This window comes from Callospermophilus lateralis, chromosome 17 (genome assembly GCF_048772815.1).
Source record: "Callospermophilus lateralis isolate mCalLat2 chromosome 17, mCalLat2.hap1, whole genome shotgun sequence".
NCBI lineage: Eukaryota > Metazoa > Chordata > Mammalia > Rodentia > Sciuridae > Callospermophilus > Callospermophilus lateralis.
In genome coordinates, this window is record NC_135321.1 from 45,383,039 (window position 1) to 45,410,587 (window position 27,549).

A 27,549-nucleotide genomic window follows, 5' to 3' on the forward strand; every position below is an offset into this window, starting at 1 on the left:
TAGAGGATAGTTTGAGCCCAGTAGCTGGAGACCAGCCTGGGCAATATAGTTTTTCTTTTTCTTCAGAAAAAGAAAAAAAAAAAGTTTGTTTTTCCACCCAAACACTAAGACTGTAGCAATTATAAAGCAGGCTGAACAATGTCTCAGGATCTTGGAATTTCACTTAAAAATCCAGGGCTCAGCCAGGCATGGTGGCACATGCCTATAATCCCAGCAACTACACAGGGGGCAGGGGGATCTCAAGTTAGAGGCCAGTTTCAGCAATTTAGCAAGACCCTGTCTCAAAATTTGAAAAAGAGATGGGGATATAGCTTAGTGGTGAAGTGCTCTTGGATTCAATCCCTAGTACAAAAAAAGAAAAAGAAAAAAGAAAAAAAGAAATCATGTTCTCACTGATTGAATTAGTTATCACTTCTCCTTTCCAGAATTATTGATCAGAACATTGTCTCACAAACTTTCTTGAATTCAGACTCAGGTGTACAGTGAACAGGAAAAGAAGGGTCATGGGGAAGAGGAAGATTCAGGATTTTTACCTTTGCTTGAAGAAGTAGAGTTCGCCCTCTTCCTACAGTCTAGATACAAGAAAAACATTATTTCAGCATACATCCATGTATACTTAGGCAGAAAATATTATCATAGGAGGACATGTTAACGAACATAATTCATAGTACGCAGAGGTGAGTCAATTGGTCAGTCAAGTCAAAGACTCCATGTTTCCTTAATATAACAATGCTTATCAATTCTCATCAAGGCTTTGCTTGATAAATAATGCTTCATAGTCCTCACTGTACATCCTGTGAGGAGCAATAACTGAGATATAGTTCTATAGGTTAAAAGCTTACTAAATAACCTGAAATTATTGATAATTAAGAAAGTGGTTTTATCTGAAGACACTAAGATATATCCTTTTGAAAGTATTGCTCAGTGAGGATATCAACTTAATTTCTCAAAATAGATAGTCCATTCTTCTTGTATACATTATGGGTACATGAAGAGAAAAAATTTTCATTAAAATAAAGAACATGGTGTTAGAAGATTCTATCTAAATTTGTAAAAAATGACATTTTCTGTTTTGGTAAAATTAGGTGTCCAAATGAAAAGATTTTCCAATTAAAAATCCATCTTTGGAAAGATAGGCTTTTACATTTTCAAGAATTAGGCTAGAGTTTTAATTCTGTCGAATGCCCATTCATTGAAAGCTAAGATGAACTTACTAAAATTTGGTATTTTATTGCTAAGAGCCACAGCCAAGTAATATGATGCATGGCATTTTTGGTTGAAAGGTGATGCCAGCAAGCCATTGAGATGATATGATTATGTTAAGATTTGCATTCATATGGATATTGGACTCCTGCTGTTCACCTAGGCCTGCTAGAGTTCCCATTGGTTGAGGAAGTGCGGTGGGAGGGAATTCCGGAGGAGGAACTTCCTCTTGGGATCCAGGAGAACGCCACGTGCGTCGGTCGGCAATCTTCCTGGGAGCGTACGGGGCATTGGCGGCAGTTTCAAAAATAAAGTTTGTTCCTGCTTAAGTGGCTCGTGATTTTGTGCCCAGCCAGTCTGAGGAATTTTATAAAGTTAACCCCACTAACCCATTGTACTAACTTAAATGCACACCTTAATAATAACTGTCAATATTATTTGTATGATAGTCTAAAATTTTTAAAGCAACCATACATGATATCATCTTTATTTATTCTCATTGCCATCTTTATTAAATTGGCAAGGCAAGTATTTTTTTTTTTTCTGTTTCATACACGAGGAAGAAGGTATGTGGTTAAGTAACCTAACCAGTGCATGAATGTAAATGGCAGAACTAGAATCCTGACTCAGTTCTGTTCCCAGTACATCATCCTCCACCATATCATAAGATACTAGAAAGGGCATTTGATTTTCCTCAAATGAATCTTTGTCTCAAAAGTTACATCTGTAATTCCAATTCCAGAAAAGACATTACTTCCTTAAAGATAGGAAAAGGGATTATTGACTTACTCATCCAACATGAAACCAAGGAAAACAAAACAAAGAACCCTACATGGTTCAATCCATTTATTTTAAGTGAGGGATGCTTTGTGCCTGTTTGTGAGCACATTTTTTGCTGATGAACATTATTTTAAAAAATATGTACATATATGTAAGTGATCTTACCTCTGGTTTGTCTAATAGAAGACAGCCAAGTTCATAGCAAGCATATGGCTGAATATACAAATTGTTCTGACGACACACCTCATCTTTAGCAGCTCGCTGAAAGAACTGAAAGTAATAAAAGATGTTACTGGAATAAATTTATTTCCCTACTAGCATAAGGCTCATCACAATCTTCTGGAGACAGGAAGGGAGAGAGATTTCCTTTTTGTTTCCAGATCAGATTTTCTCTTCTCACTTTTGTTCCTTCCTATCCATCCCATTCACATCTTAGAAATCCTTCACAAGCCTGTCTGGTGGGCTTCCTCCAGAATATGTCTTCCACCACTCAACCTAACTTATGCTACTTATTTTTCCAGATGACACACCGACTTCTATGGATCTTATTATTGAAAAATATTTTTATTTGTATATCAAAGTATAAACATCCACATTTTTTTGGTGGGTGTCACACTTTTAATTCACAAGTAAGGGGAAAAAATGCCACAAAAAAAAAAAAAAAACATTTGTTGAGCACCCACTATGTGCACTACATAGAAGGAACTAGAAAAAAGTATAATATGTGGGTTCTCGAATAATGCAGAATTAGTTTGGAAGACAAGATGCACAAAAAGAGTTACAGCATAAGAATAAAAGACTTGATTGTTCACTTGGAACTAGCAGATACATGAAATCAGAGATACTGAATAAAGTAGCTAGAATATATTTCCATGTCTCCTCCCTAATTTTGGTGGAAAAGCATCATTTTTATATTTAAAATAGAAAACACACAAGCCAAGAACCACTTCTTGATGTGTATCCTGATTGTGTCTTGTTGGTACTTAAACAGGGTGATCTAAAATAAACTGTTTAGAGTCATGTAATAATGATCATAATCACACATTGGAAAATTGATTTAAAATTCCAGTACAAATACATTAATATTCTTGCATTTAAAAGTCAAGATTCTATTACTTATATGAACTCTTTCAAAAAGTAGTCAAAGTAACTCTGGGTTACACTTAGAAAAATTAACTGAGGTGGGGATGTAGCTCAGTGGGTGGGCCCAGTTCTAGCCCTAGCACCAAAATGAAAACAAAACAAAAACTGACCAAACAAAAAACTTAGTTAGAAAGGTCCCTCCAACAACACTGGAAACCTGTTAGTGATTATTTTTCATTTAATATGTACCTAAACTATCCTAAGCTAGCAACTTCCTGGACTTCACCTCCAGTTCTACATCAGAAATCTGCAGGTATAAAAGAAGGAAATGATCATTTTGGTTTCTGGCTATGTGTGAGGCCTCCTCCTGGCTATTCATGAGATTGTATCTTTGATAAATACCAAGTGCCAGAAAAGAAGCCCAGGTATAAAGAAGTGTCCTGGGAATCTGCAGTTACATTAAAAATACTACACTCATCACCGTCAACTTCTACCGTCTGAAAAGATGGCGTTAATCAAATAAAGTGGGTAAAGTTCACATTGCAGTGGGAGGTTTGGTTTTGTTTAATACTTTTTCATCTTTCTCACAAACACAGATATAGGTGGTCATGGTTTATTTTCTGTAGCCATGGCAACGTTAACAGCTTACCTGAAGGGCATCTTCTGAGTTTCCTAGACATTTGTGAATGGCACCAAGAAGCAAATACTTTAATCCAACAACAGATGAATCATCCACTTCGTGGCAAGCTTAAAGAGAGGGCAGTGAAAACAGCAGGAAGGAAACACAGTCATTCGGTTCCTTGAATATCACCATGCGTGAAGTCACTATTTCACCCTGTAGCTACATATTCAGTTCATGTTTCTGCTCCCAGAAATTCAGAAGACACCATTCATCTTCCATTAGTGAATCTCCTCCATCAAAGAAAGGCAATACTATCAAACTTTAAAGAGCCAAGAAAACTCAAAATAGCACCCTATTATTACCAAGTAAAAGAAGCCACTCTGAAAAGGCTGTGAAGATAATTTCAAGTATTATTCATGACATTCTAGAAAAGGCAAAACTATGGGCACAGTTGAAAGATCAATGGTTACCAGAGGTTACAGAGGATGCAGAGTGGGACACAGAAGACACACAGAAAATGTGCAGCACTAGGAGTGAAACTCATGTGAACTACAGACTTTGGGTGAGTTATGCTGTCACTGCTGGTTCATGGAGTGTAACAAATGTACCACATGGTGGCAGGAGGCTGCAGTGGGGGAACTTACAGGATGGGAAGGAGTATATGGGAACTGTCTCTTCCACTCAGTTTTGCTGTGAATCTAAAACTGCTCCAAGGAAGAAGCTCATTCATCTCAAGATACTGCATCACCTTAACTTCACAAACCATGCAACAGGCACGTTTACATGACTGAAGTACTGTGCTAAGCAATCAAGAAGGGCCGGAAGCTTTCTTGAAGGATGTTATGGAAGTTTTCCAAGGAAATGAGATCAGATGCGTAGTGGAGCTAATAGAGGAATAAAGTAATGAAAGTATTTCTATGGACTAATAAAGATATTAAGGTTCAATGAGAGCGTATATGTATAAAATGTGCTCAAGTTGCAGAACACTGCAAGAGCTGGTGGAGTGGTGGGGAGGTAAACATGAAGAATAAAATCTGAACCTTCAGAAGCAGGAGTTGACCCCCAAACTCAGCTGGGAATACTCCCGAACAACAACAACAAAAAAGAACTCAAGATCTTAGGGCAGCGATGTTAAGGAAATGTTAAATGCAGTTCATTCACTTGCTCATTCATTCATGCATACACTCAGTCAATATTTATTTGACACCTACTATTTTTCAGGCAGCAGGTGCTTAGACTACAACAGTGACAAAATAGGTAAAAATTCCTGCCTTCACAAAGGAGTAGAATAAACATTTCTCCAAAGAAGACATACAAATGGCTGACAGGTATGTGAAAAGATGTTTAACATCATTAATCATTAGGGAAATGGGAATCAAAACCACAAGGAGCTCATATTTCACATCTGTTGGGATGGCCATTATCAAACAAACAAGACAACAAAAAATAACAAGAGGATGTGGAGAAATTGGAACCCTTCTTAGTGGGAATATGAAATGTATACATAAAAATATAAATATAAGTATAAATGTAGTTACTATGGTAAAAAGTATAGAGGTTCCTCAAAAAATTTTTGAAATACAGGACTAGGGTCGTGGCTCAGTAGTAGAGTGCTTGATTAGCATATGTGAAGCCCTGGGTTCAATTCTTAGCACTGCATACAAATAAATAAAATAAAGGCATGTCAACTAAAAATTTAATTTAAATCAAATTAACATATAATCCAGCAATTTCCTTTGGGTTGTTTACCAAGAGAACTAAAATCAGAATCTCAAAGAGCCACCTGCACATTTGTGGTCACTGTAGCATTATTCAAAAATGGCAAAGATAAGGAAACAATCTAAATATCCATCAGTGAACGACTGGATAAAGAAGATGTAGGACAGACATATAAAGGAACATTATTCAGTCTTACAAAAGAAGGAGATCCTGTCATAGGCAACAACAGGGAGGAACCTCAAAGAACATCCTGCTAAGTGAAATAAACATCACAGAAGGATACTACGAGATTCCACTTATATATGTATCTGAACTAGTCAAGTTCAAAAACAGAAAGTAGAATGATGATTTTAAGGGGTAGGACAAGTGGGAGCTGCGGTTCAATGTGTTTAAAGCTTCAATTATGCAAGATTAAAAAGTTCTAGAGATATGCTTATACAACATTGTGCCTACAATTAATAACACAAAAAATTACTATGAAGATTCTAAATGGGTATCAATGTGCTTAGAGGGCAATATGGGGAAATGTACTAAAGAATTTAATTGGCACATACTTTTGACTCAGAAATTTCTCTTTCAGGAACTTACTCTCAGCTAATATAGCACACAGACGCAAAGATATACGTGTCCACTATGGTCATTAAAGCAACTGTTGGAGCACAAGTTTGGAGATAACCAACGTGTGCACAGCTACGGTACCAGTTAAGTACATCATCAATGTCTCCTATTTTGGAAGACCCCAGAGACATTTCAAAGAATGAGTCAGCTCTATGTGTCAACATTAAATGATCCCCAAAATGTTGTTAAATGAAAAAAAGCACAGGGCAGACGAGTGGGTAGAGTGTATTCCCATTAAGTGCAGCTATCCCTTGGCATCTTGGCACATCGGTTCCAGGACCCCCTCAGGATCCCTAAACCCAAGGATGCTCAGGTCCCTGATGTAAAATGGCCTAGTATTTGCAGATATCCTGTACATCTTTCTATATACTTTATATCATCTCTAGGATTACTTGGAATGACTAAAAAGAGGTAAACACTATGTAAATAGCTGTTATACTCTATTGTTTAGGGAATAATGAGAAGATAAAAAGTCTGTATGTACATGTTCAGCTGGAGGCAATTTTGTTTTTCAAATATTTTCTATCTGTGGCTGGATAAACCCACAGAAGCAGAACCTGTAGATGGAGGCGGGGGAGACTGTATGAGTACATACACACACCCTCATACCTGTATAGATAGATACACTCACATGTATTTGAATATATGGAACATCTCCAGAAGGTCACTCCCAAAATCACAGGCTGCAATTGTCTTTTGGGAGGAGACGATGTCAGAGTGGAAGGGATGCTTAACAATTTGCTTCCCACCTCTTTGAGCATGTGTGAATATTTTTGCAAGTTTGTGAACTACTTAAAAAAATTAAAACACCGCTGATCCTCAAAATAATGTCAACAACAAAAACAACAACAACAAAATTCTGCTCTTAAGAAGCTTACATCTTACTGGGCACCATGGTGAACACCTGTAATCCCAGTGGCTAGGGAGGTTGAGGCAGGAGGATTGCAAGTTCAAATCCAGCCTCAGTAACTTAGCAAGCCCCTAAGCAACTCAGTGAGACCCTGTCTCTAAATAAAATACAAAATAGGGATGGGGATGTGGCTCAGGGGTCGAGTGCTCCTGAGTTCAATCCTCAGTACCCACCCACCCCCCCCCAAAAAAAAAAAAAGAAAAAGAAAAAGAAGCTTATATTTTTCTGGGGGAAACAGTGCAAAAGACAAACATGTAAGTAAGTGTAAGTGCTAAGACGCGAAGGTGAAAAATAAGGGGGAAGTGGGATTAGAAGTGTGTGCATAGGTCGAGTTTCACTGAAAATGAAACATTTGAGTAAAGACCTGAAGGAAAGGAGTGAAGGAGCCATGGGAGTGTGTGGGGGGAAGCACTCACAGTGGTAAAAAGAGCATGTGTAAAGGCACTGGGGCCAACAGGGAACAGGAAGAATCAGCAAGGCTGGAGCCTGAGGAGCAAGGGGGAAGAGCAGAGAGCAACTGTGTAGGGCTCTGCCAGACAGAGTGAACTGGAGATGATGGGCCATAGAGAGTTCTGAGAAGTGGAGCGATACAATAGTACTAAGGTTTAAACAGAATCACCCTGACTGCTGTGATGAGAACACAGACGGCTGGCTTCACACCAGGAAGGACGTGGTAGGCAGGGCCAGGGTGGTGGGATCAGGGGCCATGAGTGAAACTACCAGAGCAGGAGACAGTGACGCAGCAAGCCCTGCTGACAGTTACAGAGGGGCCTCAATGCACAACACTGTGCAGGTTTGATGGACAGCATTTTCGAAAGGCTCAGGATCCCCACTGCCTGCCGCTGTTGTCACCAGTTTCGGAGGGAGTGTAACTTCCTCTACAAACTCTTCACTGAACTCTGTGTAGCTGGACTGATTTGGAGCATCGCTGCGTAACACCAGGGAATGATAGCATCTGATTGACCTCGGAACTGCGTTGACTTTCAATAAAGATATTAAAGAATCATCTCATATTCACCCCCAGAGACTGCCCCTCTCTCTACCAACACATCTTTCTTGTTGGATGGTTCATTTTGAAAACTGAAAAGAGAACGGTCAAATCTCACAGGTGATTCGTTCTTGTGCCCGCCTCTTATATCTCCATGTGTTTTCAATCTCTCTAAATACATGGCCCTGTACTTGTACATTTAAAAACTACTTAAGATCTTCATTATTCCTTTAAGATAGTCATTGGTAGATATTCTATACTTGCTTCTACAAGGGAAGGGTTTTGAGTTAGGCAAACCCTTTAAAAATGAACATGGGGGCTGGGGATGTGGCTCAAGTGGTAGCGCGCTCGCCTGGCATGCGTGCGGCCCGGGTTCGATCCTCAGCACCACATACCAACAAAGATGTTGTGTCCGCCGAGAACTAAAAAATAAATATTAAAAAATTCTCTCTCTCTCCCTCTCTCACTCTCTCTTTAAAATAAATAAATAAATAAATAAAAATGAACATAGCAGAATTTACATATCTAAGAAAATTTTGTTTCCTTTCAAGCAGTCTCCTTGGGAAGGGACGTTCCTATTCTAATTACAGAGCCACTGCCCCACACTTCTTTGGGAATTTCTTTTGACTCCTGGAATATAAGAGTGGTAAAGTTTTAAACTTTAAGAGCAGACTCTTTTTTTGTTTGTTTTTAAGAAATAGGCAGAAGTCATCTATGGGGACGTCTGATGGTAAAAATGTGTGATTGATGGACAATGTAATCTTTGGTCAGAAACAAGTGTAATAGCAGAAAAATCAGACAGATTTTCTACAGTGGTTTATAATCTATTTCTGGAATAAGCTCAAAACGTTCATGTTACAGTCTTTTGGGAAACAACAGTATATATGTGAATAAGAATTTATTTCCAAAGACATTTTCCATGAAACCATACTTTTGAAGGCACTTGTATATTTTTTTTTGTATTTTTTTTTTTAGTTGTAGATGGACACAATACCTTTATTTCATTTCATTTTTTATATGGCATTAGAGATTGAACCCAGTGCCTCACATCTGCTAGGCAAGTACTCTACCACCGAGCCACAACCCTGGCTCTACTTGTATTTATTTTAACATAGCTGCCTCATCTTGGAATTGTACTTCTAGCTGCATGACTTAAGCCTCCTCACACTCCCAGCAAGGTGAAGCTGTTTGCAGGATCACTGAAAGCCCTGCCACTCAATGTATTATACTCACACCAGCAGCACAGATGCTGGCTCCCAGGGAGCTGGGCATGTCACCCAGCTGCTCTGAGTCTGCTTCCTCATCTACAATGGGCATGACAATACTCTCCGCCATTCCTCTTTCTCTGGATTGCAAATATCTTGCTAGACTACCAAATACCATTCAAATACCTACCATTAAGCCTTTAGACGAAATGCAACAATATTTCTTTAATAATCAACAAAGCTCTATTTTAGTCAAATATTTAGTTCATTCTCTCTTTGAAATTTTCCTACAACTATAATAATTATCACTGTTACCTATAAGCTGCTGGGTTTTCTAATACATGAATCAAAAATGTAGGCTTCTAATTACACCCCAAGGTATGTGTACACAAAACACTCACAAACTTATGTTGTACACTTGTGTCTGTAGTGACTTGGCTCATGATAGTTTAAAAAAACAAAAATAAACCAAAGGTCCACTAATAGAAGAACAAATAAACAAATAGTGGTATGGATATTGCCACACAATGGAATGCTACTCAGCAAGTAAAAGAAACTACCTATTGCTACAGGTTGCAATGTGTTTAAATTTCACAGACTTTATGCTGAACAAATTAAGCCATGTGCAAAAAAAAAACTACATCCTGTATGGTTCCTCTTCTATAAAGTTCAAGGACAAGCAAAACTAATCTATGGACATAGAAATCAGAACACAGGGTGCCTTGAGGTGGAGATTAAGTGGGAAGAGGCATGCGGCAAATGTCAAGGGTGGTGGATCATGATCATGGTGAGGGATGCCAGGTGCTTCCAGGTGTCACATGACTCACTGAATCAAACACTCAATCTGGGTGTCTTAGGCATGTGAATCACACCTATGGGAAACTAAGTGCTTTCACCGGGGAAGGAAATGCATGCTTTCAGGGAGCCCCATGGCTGCGGAACTAAAACCAGGTGTAGCAGAGAATCACTAAGCATTCCCAGCCAGGCAAGTGCATCTGTCTACTCCTGTGTCTCCCACTCCCACACGTTGTGACACAAAACAGCCCTCACTGCTGCACTCTCAATCCAAAAACACCACAGCCTGAGTAATGCTAAGGACAGTCGTAAGGAGCCACACTGAAGAAAGAAGCAGGTGTGCATGGTCTTGTGTTTACCTTGACTCATCCTCTGCAGGTTGGGGAAGGAGCAGTTGGGAAGGGCTTTCCACAGGTATAAGACCTCGATGGACGCCAGCACACACAGCACTTTGGTCGGGGTTTGCTTCCGGAATCTCTCTGCCTGCAAGCAGTTGGAATGATTAGGCTCCATTTAAAAAAAATAAATAAATACAAAATACATTTTGGAGACATGGAAAAGCACATGATTCATATTCAATGTGAATGTCCCTCTCCCACAAAGCCAAAAATGAAAATTTCTCTATATTAAAAAGAGTTCTGCTTTCCAGTTTCTGATATATTTGTAGATAGGCCTCACATTCATCATTAAGCTCAATCTATTCTCAAAGGATTCTGAAAACTTGGGGATGAGACCAGATTTATTTTAGTTTAAATTGATACATGTGTAACAGCTATGTGACAAACAGTAACTCCATGTGTTACACAGAAGATGGAAGACTAGAGACGTTTGAGTTACAGGTCTATCAAGCTTTAAATTTTCTCCTTACGCCTAGTGTTCTCAGTTGCATTTATTATAAACTTTATAATCCAATGTTTACTCAAACAAATTCATTAAATGATCATTCAATAAATATTAATGAAACAAAAATACGCTTATAAAGTAAAAGAAAATTTATAAAATTAAAATCATGGAAACCTCAGGATATGACATGATATTATATAATTCAAGGTTAGCAGAATAAATTTGGGACATTGTCCCTCCAGTTCTGACCTTTCTACTGGCAAATCTGACATATGCTCTAGCTTCTTATTACATCAAAATGTGACATGCTTACCCTCCCGAGCATCCAACAGTCTGTGTCTCTCACTAGTTCTGCCAGTGTGCACCCTTTTGAGACCACCTAATTTTTTAGGCAGATATTTTCCCTGTCCAGATGTGCTCATTAGCTCTACAGGGTCTGTGACATCTCTACTCAACTTTTTTTTTTTTTAAGTTTGCCGTAGTTATTTGTAGAGAAACAAGTATTTTTTATTCAGAGCAGAACTGTGCTCACAGGAATAAATTCTCTCCACAGTGGTGAAGCGCATTTCATGTGACATGTCTGTCACCCGATATGAACATGTTTTCCTAAAGCCTATCCAAGGCAGAGCTAGTCACAAATGTCCATCATGGATAAGACACTGGACCCATCAGCTCCATCGTACCTTTTTCACCGAGAACTGTTCGATCTGATTGTTTTTCCTTTTGAAGAGTTTCTGAACCTCTTTAAAGACGATCTGTGCCCCATCCACATCACCAGTGGCTCCCTGGCAGACTGGAAGAAAGCAGAAGTGTATTTCTAGAGTATGAGGAGGGGCAGGGGGAAATGCCAATGAGCCTCAGGAGGAGGATGCCTGGAAAATACCACCAAGGAAAACACAGGAGTGCACACGTGTAAAGACTGCCACACGGGGGACTGTGCTGCTCTGCGTGAAAGCCACGATCCCCATCCTCTTGTTGGGGAGGAAGGCTTGCATGCAATGAAACCTTGAGCTGCTGTCACAGTGTACAACCTACTTGGAGGCCATGTGCCCAGACAGTAGAATAAAAAAGGATGCTTTGGGGCTGAAGATGTGGTTCAGTGGCAGAGTTTCCACAAGGCCCTGGATAAATCCCCAGCACCCCCCAAAACAAAAACAACAAAAGGAATCTTAAGGAACAACAACTAGGACGTGAAGGGATCATAGAAACTTCGTGGCAGGAGAAGAAATACATCTGTGTCCTAGGAAGAAAGTCATGGATTAGTCCTACACATGTTCATTGGCCTCCTACCACCATAACCCATCGATAAAATGTGAAGAAACACAAACTTGCAGTTAGAAAAAAAAAAAATGTATATTTCAGCTGTAGACATCACACACACACACACACACACACACACACACACAACACAGAGTTCCAGCCACAAGGCACATAGTAACAGGAGCCCTTAGCATGGGAGAACCAAAGTGATTTTAGGAAAGATCAGAAAAGAAGAATCATTTCTTTTTGGCATGACGGGAAGCTCTGAGAAGCTGAGCTGAGCCTTGAAGGATGGCTGAGATCTGGATCATCAGCATACCACCTTCATACTGCCCTGTGCCCCATGCAAACAATCCTTTAGGTGTGAGACACAGTACGCTAACTCATATATCAAAAATAAGAATATTCAAACATCAGATACAGTCATGAAGAACTGGATGCTCTGTACAGTAAGGCATATAAATCAAAGAGGATTTTGTACTGATTGCTAATAGCCTGACACAATTTTATATGATATCTGGGATAAATGCTTTGGCTCATGTTAATTCTATCTTAAATAGATGAGTTAAGGGGATGGAATGAAAAGGGAAGATGTTTCATTAAATTCAAGTGTTCAAAATAAGGAGGTACTCAAAATAATGTTTGGGAGGCTGGGTTGTGGCTCAGTGCTTCAGTGTACTAAGCATGTGTAAAGCCTTAATGTCAACTCAACACCAAAAAAAAAAAAAAGTATTTTTTTTTTTTACGTTTAAAAATCTTTTTTCTTAGTTGTTTATGGACACAATATCTTTATTTTATTTTTCCATTTTTATTTGGTACTGAGGATCAAACCCAGTGCCTCACATGTACTAGGCAAGCGCTCTACCACTGAGATACAATGCTAGTCTTGATTTTTTTTTTTTTTTTTTTTTTTTTTTTTGGTACTGGGAAATGAACCCAGTGGCATTTTACCACTGAGCTAAGTTCCCAGTCCTTTTTTATTTTCTGTTTTGAGACAGGGTCTCACTAAGTTGCTTAGGGCCTCCCTAAATTGCTGAGGCTGGCCTCAAACTTGTGATCCTCCTACTTCAGTCTCTGGGATTACAGGTGTGCACCACCACACCCAGCAAGTCTTAATTTTAAGTAAAAGAATTATTTGTGTGGATACATAAGGAGAGTTCTTCTACATAAACCTGAAAGGATTTACATAAAGTCGCTTAAAGGCAAAAAAATATACAACCAATTGGGGGTTTCTTCAGTTCCCCACCTCATGTATGTATCACAGGGACACACAACACTTTTGTCCACCAGGTGGCAGCACATCTTCACTTATCTCAAAAAGACCAAAAAAGCAAAAAATAAAACGAAGATTAGTGTTTATGCTATAATGATCCGCAGAGTTGAAATACCCCTAATTCTATAACATTACAAGTAAATATAACAAGGTTGACAGGTAAAGCAATGTCGGACCAGATAACTATGCAACTCTGTAACCAGGGCACCAAAAGCATTAACACAATGAAAAAGACATGTTTAGCTGGGTGTGGTAGCACGTGCCTGTAATCCCAGTGGCTCTGGGAGGTTGAGGCAGGAGGATTGCGAATTCAAAACCAGCTTTAGCAACTTAGAAAGGCCCTAAGAAACTTAACGAGACCTTGTCTCTAAATAAAATATAAAAAAGGGTTGGGAATGTGGTTCAGTATTAAGTGCTCCTGGGTTCAATCTCCAGAACCAAAAAACATGTAGACATGTTCAATCTCAAAAATTCCTTAAAATACTAATAAATAAAAAAATACAGCAAAAAGAAAAAAGTGTAATAAGAGCAGGTGAGGTTGTTGAGGGCAAAATGTTCAAAAACTGGGAAAGCCTCACAATAAGTATTTTCTTTTTTTAAATATTTATTTTTTAGTTGTACACAACACCTTTGTTTTGTTTATTTATTTTTATGTGGTGCTGAGGATCAAACCCAGGGCCTCACACATGCTAGGCAAGCACTCTACCGCTGAGCCACAACCCCGGCCCAAATAAGTATTTTCAAGACAGAGCACAGGATGGGCGAGGCAGGGAAGGAAGAAACAGGTACACTACTGAATTTCTTGGCATTCAGCTGGGTCAGTGAACACAGTAGTCCACTGCTATTTACTTGGTTATAGAAAACATGAACATGTCAGGGAAACTGCTGCTTCTATGATTCTCCACCTCCGGTATATGTGAGCAGACTATCCACAGACAGGCATATTATGGCTCTGTGGACAACCACTCACCTGCAGTCAAATACGCATAATAACACTGTGACCACCTGGACTCATTTTTCAGCCTTTCAAAGGAATCAAATGCATCCTTGAAGTTGAGTTCGATCATGCTGCACCAACCTAGGAAATAAATATAAATTTAGCATACAACCCTAAGGTAGAGAGCTCCACGGTCTGTATTTAAGCTACAAATCTCCAACATACCACTAACCTTCTTGTGAATGTTCTAGGAAACACTGAAAACTTAAAATTGGTTTTTCCTCTAAATGCTTTCAGTGTAAAGTTTGAGCAAGACAGGGCATTTTGGATATCACAACCGATTAAGCAGTATGGAAGAAAACGGTGTAAAGATTTCTAGAAAAATTCTCCAGTCTGCCCCATATCGTTGTGAGATTAACCAAAGTACTTCTCCAAGTATTGGCGCAGGCAGAAAGAGCAGCAGTGGGAGCAATATATTTATATTATATAATTAGCGACTCAGAAAGTCTCAAGGCACTCACCTAATGATTAATGATTACTATTAATGCTCAGACTTTTGTGAGAAATACAGAGACAATAAGTACTGCCCACCCTCCCTCTGCTCATTGGTTGTAGAGCCGAGAAGAGACCCCATCTTTCCTACATTAAAACACTGTCAGACTGGCATTCTGGTAAGGAACAGCAGCCACTAAAAGGAAAAAAAAAATTATATTCTCGTTGTTAATCATGTTACCTTCCGTCAACTGGCCCTACTGTGTGCTATCATGTGATACAAATTATTGCTAATCTGTAGTGCAACCCTGCAAAGCTGGCTGATGGTGTCCTCTTGTTAGAGGGAAAAACCTAAGGCAGCCACAGGTCAGTGACTTGCTCAAGGCCACACAGCTATTAGGAGGGAAGAATTGTGGATTAAAGTCCAATGTTCTCTCCTTTTCATAATTGCCCCCATAAAAACAAATATGCTGGTATCAGATACCAAAGTAATCGTGTAATCTTGCATTTGCCATTTAAACAATTTGGCGGGGAATGATATCCACTTGGACCAACCTCACTGTCAAATTCTGTGGGACTTCTATGTTGACTTATTTTAGCTAATTGTTTTCATCCCATATTAGATGTCAGGGAAGGATCTAGATTAAATACAGAACCTAGGTGGAGGCCCCAAGCACAAGCCTGCAGAACAAGTTGGAGTGGCTACTTATTCCTGAGTCGACCTTCCTAAGGCCTGGGGTAGACGGTCCCTAAGCTTCCTTCAGCTCTAAAGTCCTGTCCTGACCTTGAAATGGCAGGCCAGGAAAGGCCACCAAAGCTGCGCTTTTTAAATCCAAGTTTCTTTGAAACACTTCTCACTCTACCTTATGGCCACTAAGCAGAGCTCCATCAGAGTTTAGGTTACATAAAAATACATGTTTCCATGGGATTGTACATCATCTCCTCTTCCTAAACCATAAGAGGCATTTAAAATGTCATGTTATTTATTGGGTAATTCCCAATCTTTTTGTTGGCACTTTTCTTCAAAGGATTCAGGAAGACAGTTATGTCCTCAGCAGGAGAAGCTGCTGTGGTCTGGTGCCCACAGGTGTTAACTGCTTCTCTGAGCACTCTCTGCTTCCTCCTCCCTGTCCCTCTGCAGAGACAGGAAGAGGAAATGGGGATGCTCCTTTCTCTACCCTTTTCCGATTCTTTCACGCGTGCTGTATAGTGTGAACTTGAAGTATTAGGCTGGAATCCCCCCTTTAAAACAAAATTAAAAAAAAAAAAACAACTTTTCATTTCAAGTCCAAAGAAGTGTTTACTTTTTTCAAAATAATGGAGAAACTGCTACATAAAAGGACTTTGAAATCCAAATGTGCCAGGATTGGAGAATTGATTGCAGTCAGCAAAAAGACTCAGCAGCCATGATTTTATTCTCTTTTAATGCTGAGTAACATTCCAATGTGCATATATACCACGTTTTCCTTATCCATTCATCTACTGTAGGGCATCTCAGTTGGTTTCACAGGTTAGCTATTGTGAATTTTGCTGCTATAAACATTGATGTGGCTGCATCCCTGTAGTATGTTGTTTTTAAGTCCTTTGGGTATAAACTGTGGAGTGGGATAGCTGGATCAAATAGTTCCATTCCAAGTTTTCCAAGGAATCTCCATACTGCTTTCCAGATGGAGTTGGAGAATATTATGCTAAGTGAAGTAAGCCAATCTCCAAAAACCAAATGCCAAATGTTTTCTCTGATATGTGGATGCTGATCCATAATGGGGATGGGGGGATGGCATGGGAGGAATGGAGGAACTTTAGATAGGGCAAAGGGGAGGGAGAGGAAGGGAGGAGGGAAAGGAGAAGGAAAGATGGTGGAATGAGTTGGACATCATTACTCTAAGTATATGTATGAAGACAAGAATGGTGTGACTCTACTTTGTATACAATGAACGACGTGAAAAATTGTGCTCTATATGTGTACTACGAATTGAAATGCATTCTGCTGTCATGTATAACAAATTAGAATAAATAAATAAATTTTAAAAAGACTCAGCAGCCACTCTGATGAAGGAGGGGAGAATCTTAGGCAAATAAGCACTTCTAAATCCATTTACAAATGTTATCTCCAAGAGGAGGAGAAGCCTCTGACAGGTGTGGAGTCTCCTATGGAGGCTTCACCTAAACCTTTGGGCTGCCATGAGCGAGCTCCTCCACACCAATGGCGACTATGTGGCTCCGAAGGTTTAGGCAACTTGCTGGAGATCTCAGGGCAGCTGGCATTGAGGTCCAACTCTCTCTGATGTTATATTTTTCTTCTCAAATAAGCAGTGGTGGGAAGGAGGGAAAAAAAGGGTTTGGACTCTTCTGTGCACTAGGTATTCACAAATGGCAATGCAGTTAATTCACTTAACATCACCAATTATTCTAAAGTCAAAATGTTATAAGGCAGAGTGACCCAGAGAGAGAAGCACCGTGACACGTACTAGCATAACAATCAAAGTCCTTATTATGTAACAGCATTTTGCAAAGACAAACTGAACCTCATTACAAATGAAAAGTTGCATCAAGAAGCATCAATACTGCTTCATAACAAGAAGGTGGAGAGCCATTTGATATTTACCAATTTCATACAGACAGACATGTTGAATTTCTCTCTGATCTACTGCAAGCTCCAAAGCAGTATGGAAAGAAGTCAAGGCACTGTTGATTTGACACTAGGAAAAAAGGAAAATGGAGTTAGTGGCTAAGATCTGCCATTGATATTATAATCATCCTAATGCAAAAAAAAATTTCCTATGTGGTTATTTCAAACAGATTATGCAGTGTAGAAGAGAGTCATTTAAGGATTGCTAAGAAAGCTCTCCAATTGTCTGAGCATTGTGAGATTAATCTAAGCACAGAGAACTCTTTTTTTTTTTTTTTTTTTTGGGAGACAGGGTCTCACTTTGGTGTCCAGGCTAGTCTCAAGCTCTTGATCTTGATCCTCCTACCTCTGCCTCTGGAATGCTGGAACTATGGGTACACACCCCACACCCAGCTCCTTTTGCTTAGGTAGTAGATTCCACCTGCAAGGGCTCAGCTTACAACCACCTTCTCCTTCAGCACCCTCTTCACGCTAGTACAGTAGAACTCGTTGTACCACAATTGCTTGCTATTCTATCCCTTTGTTGCCAGATACATTCGAAAAGCACAGGGCCTTATACAGGTATGTATCCAATCCTGGCCCAGAAAGAGTCTCCATCAGCACTGAGGGAATGCATGAAGCCACTCCCCTTCGGCCAGTCCTCAATCCTTTGTGTGGTCCCCTCAGTCTCTACACACTGGACAGTTTGATTCTCTAACCAGAATGCTGATCTCTAATTGCTTCTGGCCATCAGATCCTCCTCTCTCAGTAATTTAGAAATTCTCCAAAGATCCAGGTTGCATTTGCAACTTTTGCATTCATCTGCTAATGTCCAGAATCACCAGGCTTCCATGGAGTCGCCCACCCCACCCATTATTTGCAGTTCTGCTTTTTGTGGTTTCAGTTACCTGTGGTCAACTGTGATCTGGAAATACAATAGAATACAATCGCATTTTGAAAGAGAAGATCCCATTCATAGAACTTTTTATGACAGTATATTGTTACAGTTGGTCTATCTTATTAGTTATTGACATTAATCTCTTACTGTGCCAATTTACGAATTAGCTTTATCTTAGATATTCACACATAAGACAAGCCTAGTACCTATGGTTTCAGGCAGCACTGGGGTTCTTGGACTACTGCACATTCATTTTTCTCTTGACTAAACACAACTTTCGAAGTTTGCTGACCTGATTTCACCAGAACACCTAAAAAGCACCACCAAGACAACAAGGGTCTGCTGACTCGGAGGCAGGCATCAGCAGGTGCTAAGTGCCACGTACATAATGAATAAAACCTCACACACCCTGAAGCCTTGACGCAGCCTGCTCTCAAAGGCCTGCTGGCGTGAGTGGCTTTTCCTGCCCTGCCTGTGCTGGGCTGTGGCTTTCCCTCATCCCTTCTCCTGTGCTTCCCTGAGTGTCTCCTGAAGCTGCTCCACACTCATTTCCTCCCCAAGGTTCCCAGCTGCTTCTTCTCTGCTGAGCCAGCCAAGAGGGGAAGGGAGGGTCCCGGAAGAGAAGCTGCAGGCTGTTGGGAGGACCACCACCACCGCAGGAAGCCTCTGGGACAGCAAGGCACCATGAGTCAGCAAGGTGATCTCCAGGACAGCCCGTGACTCAGGAACATTGTAAGCCAAATGACTCATTATCCAAGGCCAGATCAATAAATGTCCATGTCCTAAAGTGACATGCTGCTCTGTTGTCAGGAAGGCTCACACCGCAGTGTTGAAATCCTTATCCTCAGCCATGAATGCTGGGTAGATGGCCTCAGAACGATACACGTCAGCATGTCACCCACTGCTGTCTCCGAGCAGTTCAATGGGCAGTTGGAAGGAACCTCATGGGAATGTATGACAGACCCACAATGCTGAAGTCATGCCGGCTGTAAGTACACAACCAAAACACAAAACACCAGCAAGGTAAAAAAAATTAGTTTTCTATGCAAAATGTGTGTGTGCACGCGCACACACACACATTCACATGCCCGCACACATGTATGTGGATAGCTGGGTGCTTGTTACACCCATTGCAAACTTTTCCTTTTCTGGATCATTAGTTCTTTTCCTGTTTCATATATGGACTTGGCTCAGCATGGTGACAAAGAAACTCCAGGTTAGGGGTTCTGCTTCATACACATCTGCTTGCTAAGTGAATGACACTCAGCTTTCTCAGGATGTTTCTGGATGGACCATTGTCACTGAGCTGTTGCCAGCTGAGGGTTCAGTGCATGATGGTGCAATGCCACAATATCCTTCAGAGGACAGAAAAGCACTCAGCAAACACACATTACACAACCTCTACATGTCAGTGGTGGCCAGGCTCTGGAGGTACAAAAGTGAGTCAAAACAAGATTTTGAATGCAAGTAAATAAAAAAAGACAAAGAGGTAATATTTAAATCAATATCATTTCTCTCAAGCCTTTCAAAAACTTAGGAATGTACCAATTCCCTTTTGAGATGAAGTAATATTCTAAGAAGTTAAGAAACCTGATCAAGGTGAATAGGCTAGGAGTTGATCAGTATTCAAATTCTCTGACTGACTCCAAGAATGGTTTTGTTTGGGGTGCGTGCATGCAGCTATGATTAAATTAAAGATTTTGAGGCACAGGAGGCCATCCTGGATTATCTTGGTGGGCTGGAAATGTAATCACATGCATTCTTATATAGAAGGAAGCAGGGGGAGACCACACATGAAGAAAGAGAAACTCTGTGACCACAGAGACTAAGAGGGTAGTGATATGGCCATAGGCCCAGGTATGCAAGCAACCAGCAGAGGCACAAGAGGTAAGAAAAGGATTCTCACTATAGCCTCAGGAGCAATCGAGCTGAGGCTATACACCTTGACTTCATTTGGCTCAGTGTTTTGGGAAAACCCAATGTATGAGAACTGGTCGCCAAAGGTAGTAGGTGCTATAATCCAAAATAAAAAGAGGCAGACAAATCTAGAACTGCACCTAATGCAGCTTATCAGGAACTTACAGGCAGAAGCCCATCTTGAGGGCCACAAGACTAGAGGATCCTTATACTTGAGGACAGGAAGAAAGAGCTCATAAGGTACCTTAAACAAATATGGCCAGCAGCCAATTGAAATATGGCCAGGCTTCCTCAGGACAACAGGTAAGTACAGGCGTGAGTGCCCAGCATAAAACTCTTGGCTGACTCTCTTAGTGACTTTGTTTATCCTGCAGGGCTTAGAATGTGTTCAAGGGTCACACATTATTACCTGGTTACAACCAAGTTGGCTGTAGTCTTGTCAAGAGGGATCCCTACACCCAGTGATGCTGATTCTGAACTTCTGGCCTCCAGATTGTATATGAATAAATTTCTATTGTTTTAGGCCATGCTGTTTATAGTAATTTGTTACATGGCCTTAGGAACTGAACATGGTTGCTTTTTTAAAGAATTAAACTGTGAAGAAAGTAACATGTATTTTCATTTATAAGGATTAACAATTTGAAAGTACTAAAATCATATTACGGGAGCTGAAAGACATGGCCCAAGAACAAGTATAACTACAAAATTAATTCTAATTCTATCCTGATCATTCCTTAAGAAATTACAATGAACAGACATTAAGTAAAAAGTATGAATATAGTTTCCACCAAAATAATTTCAAATAAAAATGACCTATGGAAATTTTTATTGTTAAAAAATTAGAATATCTACCACAGAACAGAGAAATAATTATTCTCAACTGGATATTTGATTTAGTTTAATTTTATGGGAAAGAGCCATTAAGCCAGGGCTTGGTACCACATTAGCTTTTAGTTCACGATGACATCATGATGAGCCATGTCACAAAAACCACTTGAAGCCTCAGTTTCCTCACCAGTAAAACAAAAACAACAAAAAAAAATTGTTATATGGCTTTACTTTCCAAAGGAACCAATGAAGAACACAAAGCACCAATGTTTGCCAAATTAAATGGAGCATATTTACTGCCAAATTAAAGTAAGCATCGTGACCACGGTGATGGAACATGTTTTTCTAGTTATTCAAGCTCTCTTTCTTGATAGGTGTATTCCTAGGCATTTCTAATACTTGTGGCAACCATAAAAGAAATTTATTGTTCTGTTTTTTTCCGTGAGTGTTGCTGATCTGTAGGAAAACTCTGAATTTCTGCAAGTAGATTTTGTATATGTCATATTATTATACTCCTAGGAATTCTAATGATTTTTTTTTCTCTTGGATTTTCCATGGATACATTAAAATCATTTGCAAATAATTATGATATTGTCTCATCCCCTGTAATAGATTTGCTTACTCACTGGCTGAGAGCACCAGTTAAAATAGGGAATCGCAGCAAGCACAGCACACATCCTAGATTTTTTTTCTGGCTTTAATGAGGATGTTTCTAATGTTGCACTAAGAAATGTGGTTTGCTGCAGGGATTTGGTTGATGCCATTTTTAGCAAAAGGATAAATTTCTATTTATGATTTACAAACAGTTTCAGGTTTTAAAGACCTGGGTTGGATAGTGTCTTTCATTAAATATTACTGATAGGATTATATATGGCTTTATCACTTACTTTCTTAATGCAAGAAATAATAAGCATATACTTCCTGAGGGGGAATCTTTGGAATAACCCCTACTATTTAAAATATGACATTAAAAAATACCTTATTCAATTTTATTTGCTAATATTCATTTAGAATTTCAATACCAGGATGAATGACCAACAGTTTTTTTGTTTAGTGCTCTTTGGTATCAGGATATTACTTGACTTGTAGAATCAGCTGAAAATATTCCCATATTTTCTTTGCTCTGGAACTATGTATATGGGTATATGGTGAGTTCACTTTTAAAAATCACAATTAATTTAAAGTGTTTAAATCACTAACATTAAATGTTTTTATTAATAGGCATTGGTTGTAAAAAAAAAAAAAAAAAAAAAAAAAAAGACTAACACCAGTTGATACTTCCAAATTCTAGTACCAACTTTGTAACCAACACATTTGTATCTTAGGAAATATCTTCTACTTATACTCTCAGGGGATGTTGAAATAAATAATGTTATATAAATAAGTGCTCTTCTTGCCTTGCTTTTAGAAATAAGTCTATGTCACCTGTAAAGAGTGCTGGGACATAGTTCACCACACTTTTTTCCTGCATTAAGAACAAATCTTCAGAGGTAAGTGGCAACTAAATTCTGCATCAATTGTTTCAGACTCACCAGACTCACCAGTTTTGTCTAGGAGGCATAATTAAAAGCTATTTAAATTAAGATCCTAGCACCAACATAAAGCTATGTATTCTTGCCTTAAGTCCAAACAACCACATGTGTGTCCTCCGGAGAGACAGAAGACAGAAAAATTAAATATGAAGAGATGCAGTGACTGTAGGTAACATCTTCCATACAATTACAAAAAAAATCTAAGCTATTCATATTAAGGTATTTAGACCTTAATGTCTTTTAGGAACCTTTTGAAAATAAAAATATCAAAACAAATACAAAGACACAAAAACGTCTGAATAATTTTCAGCGCAACAGATTATGCTGGAAGCCTACTGATGATACATTTTGTTGAGATTTTTACTCACAACACCAGGCTGCAAGGATTCACTGATAACTACCACCCAGCAAAAGGTTCCTTCTCTAGAGTTGCAAAAAAAAAAAGTAAAAACGGAGACAAGGCCAAGTGCATCTGGGGACTTGGCCCCGACAGTAGTGCTGAAGGGACATTAAGTTCCAGACTTCCCTGAATCTGTGATTCAAGGTTCCATTTCCTGAGCAAGCAGTTTCCTTTTGTAGCACCTCCAAATTATACTTATCATTCAATGATGAGCAAGCTCGCAGACACAAAGGTCTCAGTTCAGACCTACTGGTATTAAAATAATGTTGATAACTCTTAATTCTGCTGGGTTGGAGACTAGAAAGGAAGTAATGCCTCAGGGACAAGTCACAGAACACAGCAGTCCCTGTGGTGGGGACAGTGTGCACTGCCCTGCAGCTCTGAAGTGCATCTGCTTCTGAGAACTGTCAATTCTGGCACATAAAGAACTTTGTAGTTTTGTAAAATACATGCACTTTTTTTTTTGGTACCAAGGATTGAACTTAGGGGCACACAACCACTAAGCCACATCCCCAGCCCTATTTTGTATTTTATTTAGAGACAGGGTCTTACTGAGTTGTTTAGCCCTTCAGTTTTGCTGAGGCTGGCTTTGACTTGATCCTCCTGCCTCAGCCTCCTGAGCCACTGGAATTACAGGTGCCTAGCTAACATAGGCACATTCAATTCTAAGATTCTCATTTTCGTTGTTGTTGGTACCAGGGATTGAATCTCGGAGTGCTTAACTACTGAACCACATCCCTAGCCCTTTATTAAATTTTTAATTTTGAGGCAGGGTCTTGCTGAGTTGCTTATGGCCTTGCTAAGTTGCTGAGGCTGGCCTTGAACTTTCGATCCTCTTGCCTTAGCCTCCAAAGCTGCTGAGATTACAGGTGTGTGCCACCATACCCAGTTTTTAAGATGTTTTAAGTAACAGTTAAGCAAAATGTCTATTAGATTTAGGCAGAATTCATGAGATATTAGTAATAAATGAAATACTTAACAAGTAGAGTATGCATGTGTTACAGAGAAAGATAAAAGGTCCAAAAACCCTAATATGCAGGAGGTCCCCAAATAGCACTAGACATTAAACTAAATATAAATACAGTACTAAATGTGCGTGTGTATCAGAACTTAATTTTCACAAGGTCTTATTTGATCACCCATCAGCGACACACATTCTGGCACCAAAAATCCTCAAGAAACACTACCAAGAGTAACAGCTGCCCACTAGTTTAATGAGCCTTGGACAGGTACAATCTTCCCGTGGGTCTCCCGTGCGCCGTGTGCCACTGGCATCCTCTCTCTAACCTCAGCTCTGGTCTTCCCAGCCACCATCAGATGGGAAGGCTCACGTGCAGGCAGAGCAGGGCACTGCACATTGCCACCCCAGGACTCAGGTCACACGGGGCTTCCACCCTGTCTGCACTCTCTCCTGAAAGTGCCATTGCTGTCCCTTTCCCCTGTTTCCTGCTGTGTATTCTACATTGACTCAGTAAACTGCGTGGTTCAAGCCCACTTTCATTTGGCCCATGAGTCTTACTGTTCTGAGACCTCTGGTGCCTGCAGGCTACCAGGGCCGATGGGGAGACACTGACCAGCAATGACTGCCAATTATTAGGGGTGGAACTGTGTTGCCCCCAAATTTACAGTTAGAATCCAAATCCCAGAAGCTCAGAATGTGATCTCATTGGGAAATACGGTTGCTGCAGATGTGATCAGGTAAGTTCCAGATGAGGTCCTACTGGAGTTGGGTGGGCCTGAATTCAATCTGTGTCTGTGTAAGAGGGGAAATTTAGACACAAGTCTGGCACATAGCCATGGGGAGCAGATGAAGGCAGAGGTCAAGGTGACGCTTCCACACACCAAGGACTGGTAAGGACTGTCAGAGAACCACCAAAATCTTGAGAGAGAAATGGGACAGTTCTACCTTGCAATCCTGGGAGGAACCCACCCTGCTGACTCCTTGGCGTTGGACCTTAAACCCAGGACTGTGATAATAACACAACTGTTGTTTGAGACATACAGTTTGAGAGACTTTGTTACAGCTGCCCTAGAAAACGAATACACCAGCACTCAAATCCTAAACCTCAATGTGATGGTGAATGAAACCCAGGAAGCGGGACTTCACTTCCCACTTTTAGAACCTTAATCTTGGACTTCTGGCCTCCAGGATTATGAGAAATAATTGCTTATTGTTCAAGCCACCAGGTCTATGGTATTATGTTAGAGCAGCCAAACTGAATCAGACAAACCTATGTGTAATTTATTAGCAAGCAAAAGCAGTGGGATGTATGAGAAAGAGCACTGGATTAAGACAGCCAAATTCAGATGCTTCCTCAATCCTACAATAAGAAAGTACACCTGCACATACTTGGACAGACAGGACGAACACATGTGAACAATTACAAAGTCTAATCAGGAGAAAAACAGGGTGACATGATTACAGGAAGGGAACTCTTCAGCAATAGAAAAGAAATACTTCTATAAACACAGTATCCATTTGAATTTCCATAGAGTATATAGAATTTGATCAACTGATAGTTAATATGTACGAGAGAATAAATGGCTAAAATAAATACATACTTAAAGGCAATGATGGTATACTTATTCTTTTTAAGGCATACAATCACAATTATGAAAGCTATGTAATCCTTTAAAACAGAAGAAAGTAGAGTGCAAGAACATTTCAAAACCATATTTCATCTAATTTAAGAATTTAACTCAATAACAGGAAGAAAAATACTCTTGAATCAGAAATGTATTCCCGAATTATAGAAGGGATCAGAAATAAATCACACTCATGGTTCATGCAAGCCAAGAGATGAGAATAAAATAAGATCATTTTTAAAACATCAGTTTACAATCTAAAAAATAAGAATAATCTAGGCAACTCAGTTTGGGAAGGATGATAAGTTTCATTTCTGAAGAAATGAAGTATATCACTATTACAATAATATAAGTACATTAAAAATTTTCACAATTAAATATAATAATAATTCTAAAAATGAAAGTAACATGGAAATACAATAAATGTTACTCTTGATTTTATTACACATTTAGAACTTGGGCAAATATATAAGAAATATTTCTGACTCAAAAGTCATCAAATTTGATTGATTGAATCAATAGTTTATATCCAAAGGAAAAAGATAATAGATATATAATCATATATATAAGATATCATATATGTAAAATATTTTTATATATATCACACACACACACACACACACACACACACACACACACCAGGTCTCTATGGTATTCTGTTATTGCAGCCCAAACTGAGTAAGATAAACCTATATATAATTTATTAGCAAGCAGAAGCAGTAAGATGTATGAGAAAGACCACTGGATAATCTATAGATATAGATAGATTTTATATATATATTCATACACATATATACACTCATGGTTTCTAACCATTAACACAACCTAGGTTTAGAATATTTACTTCATCATCCCCCATTAACTGTCAGTCCAGAATCTTCTCTCATCTATCGCCACACCCAGTTAAATAACCATCTATTCTGTTTTTAATAGGGATTTATCTATTATATGGTGCCGTGTCTGGCTTTTTCTTTCATTAAACATAATGGTTGTAAGGTTCACCTGTGCTATATATAGTATGTATCAGCACTTCATTCCTTTGTACTGTTGAATAATATTCCATTGTGTATGTGGACATATCACATACTGTTTATCCACTCATCAGTGAATGAATGTTTGTGTTGTTTCAACTTTTGGCTATTGTGAACGATAATCTGGATTTATGTTTCCATTTCTCTTGTATATATTCCAAGGAATAGAATTTGCTGGGGTCATAAAATAAATCTATGCTTAGCATTTTGGAGAAGTGTCAAAGTGTTTTCCAAAGTGGCCACACCTCTTTACATTACTACCAGCAGTAAATGATGGTTCCAATTTCTCTTACTATTGGCTGTCTCCTTTTTTAAAAAAAAATAAATTTATTTATTTATTCTAATTAGGTATATATGACAGCACAATGCATCTTGATTCATTGCACACAAATGGAGAAAAACTTTTCATTTCTCTGGTTGTACATGATGGGGCGGTCATACATGTACCTAGGTTAATGATGTCCATCTCATTCCACCATCTTTTCTGCCCCCATTCCCCCTGGCCGTCTCCTTTTTTATCACAGCCAGCCTGATGGGTGGGAAGTAATAACTCCCAGTTTGATTTGCATTTTTAAATGACTTATGATGCCCAGTATCATTTCATGTGTTTATCAGCCATTTGCAGATTTTCTTTGGACAAATGTCTCTTCAAATCCTTTATCCAATTTTAAATTGGGTTATTTGTCTTTTTAATCACTGACTTGTAATCACTGCTTACATATTCTGGATTCAAGTAATTTATCAGATATATAACCTTAAAATATTTTCTCCCATTTTGAGTTGTCTTTTTACCCTCTTGCTGGTACTGTTTGTAGCACAAGTAGTGCATTAAAAAAAAATTTTTTTTAGATATTGATGGACTTTTACCTTTTTCATTTATTTATATGTAGTGCTGAGAATCAAACCCAGTGCCTCACACATGCTAGGGAAGCTCTCTACCACTGAGCCACAACCCCAGCCAAGGAGAAGTGCATTTTGATGAAGCAAACTACCTTTTTTTCCCCTTGTGGTCTCTCTGCTT

The 27,549-nt window shown here is 39.2% G+C and overlaps 1 protein-coding gene across 1 annotated transcript in view; it reads right to left on the reverse strand.

Moving 5' to 3' along the window:
* Ttc39c (tetratricopeptide repeat domain 39C) overlaps positions 1-27,549 on the reverse strand; it is a 96,194-nt gene that overhangs the window by 500 nt on the left and 68,145 nt on the right. The window contains exons 7-13 of the mRNA XM_076837070.1: positions 17,334-17,427; positions 14,270-14,377; positions 11,450-11,559; positions 10,283-10,406; positions 3,716-3,813; positions 2,149-2,253; positions 534-572 (exon numbers count right to left, since the gene is read on the reverse strand). Of these exons, the coding sequence (XP_076693185.1) occupies positions 534-572; positions 2,149-2,253; positions 3,716-3,813; positions 10,283-10,406; positions 11,450-11,559; positions 14,270-14,377; positions 17,334-17,427 (678 nt within the window). The remainder of the gene's footprint in view (positions 1-533; positions 573-2,148; positions 2,254-3,715; positions 3,814-10,282; positions 10,407-11,449; positions 11,560-14,269; positions 14,378-17,333; positions 17,428-27,549) is intronic.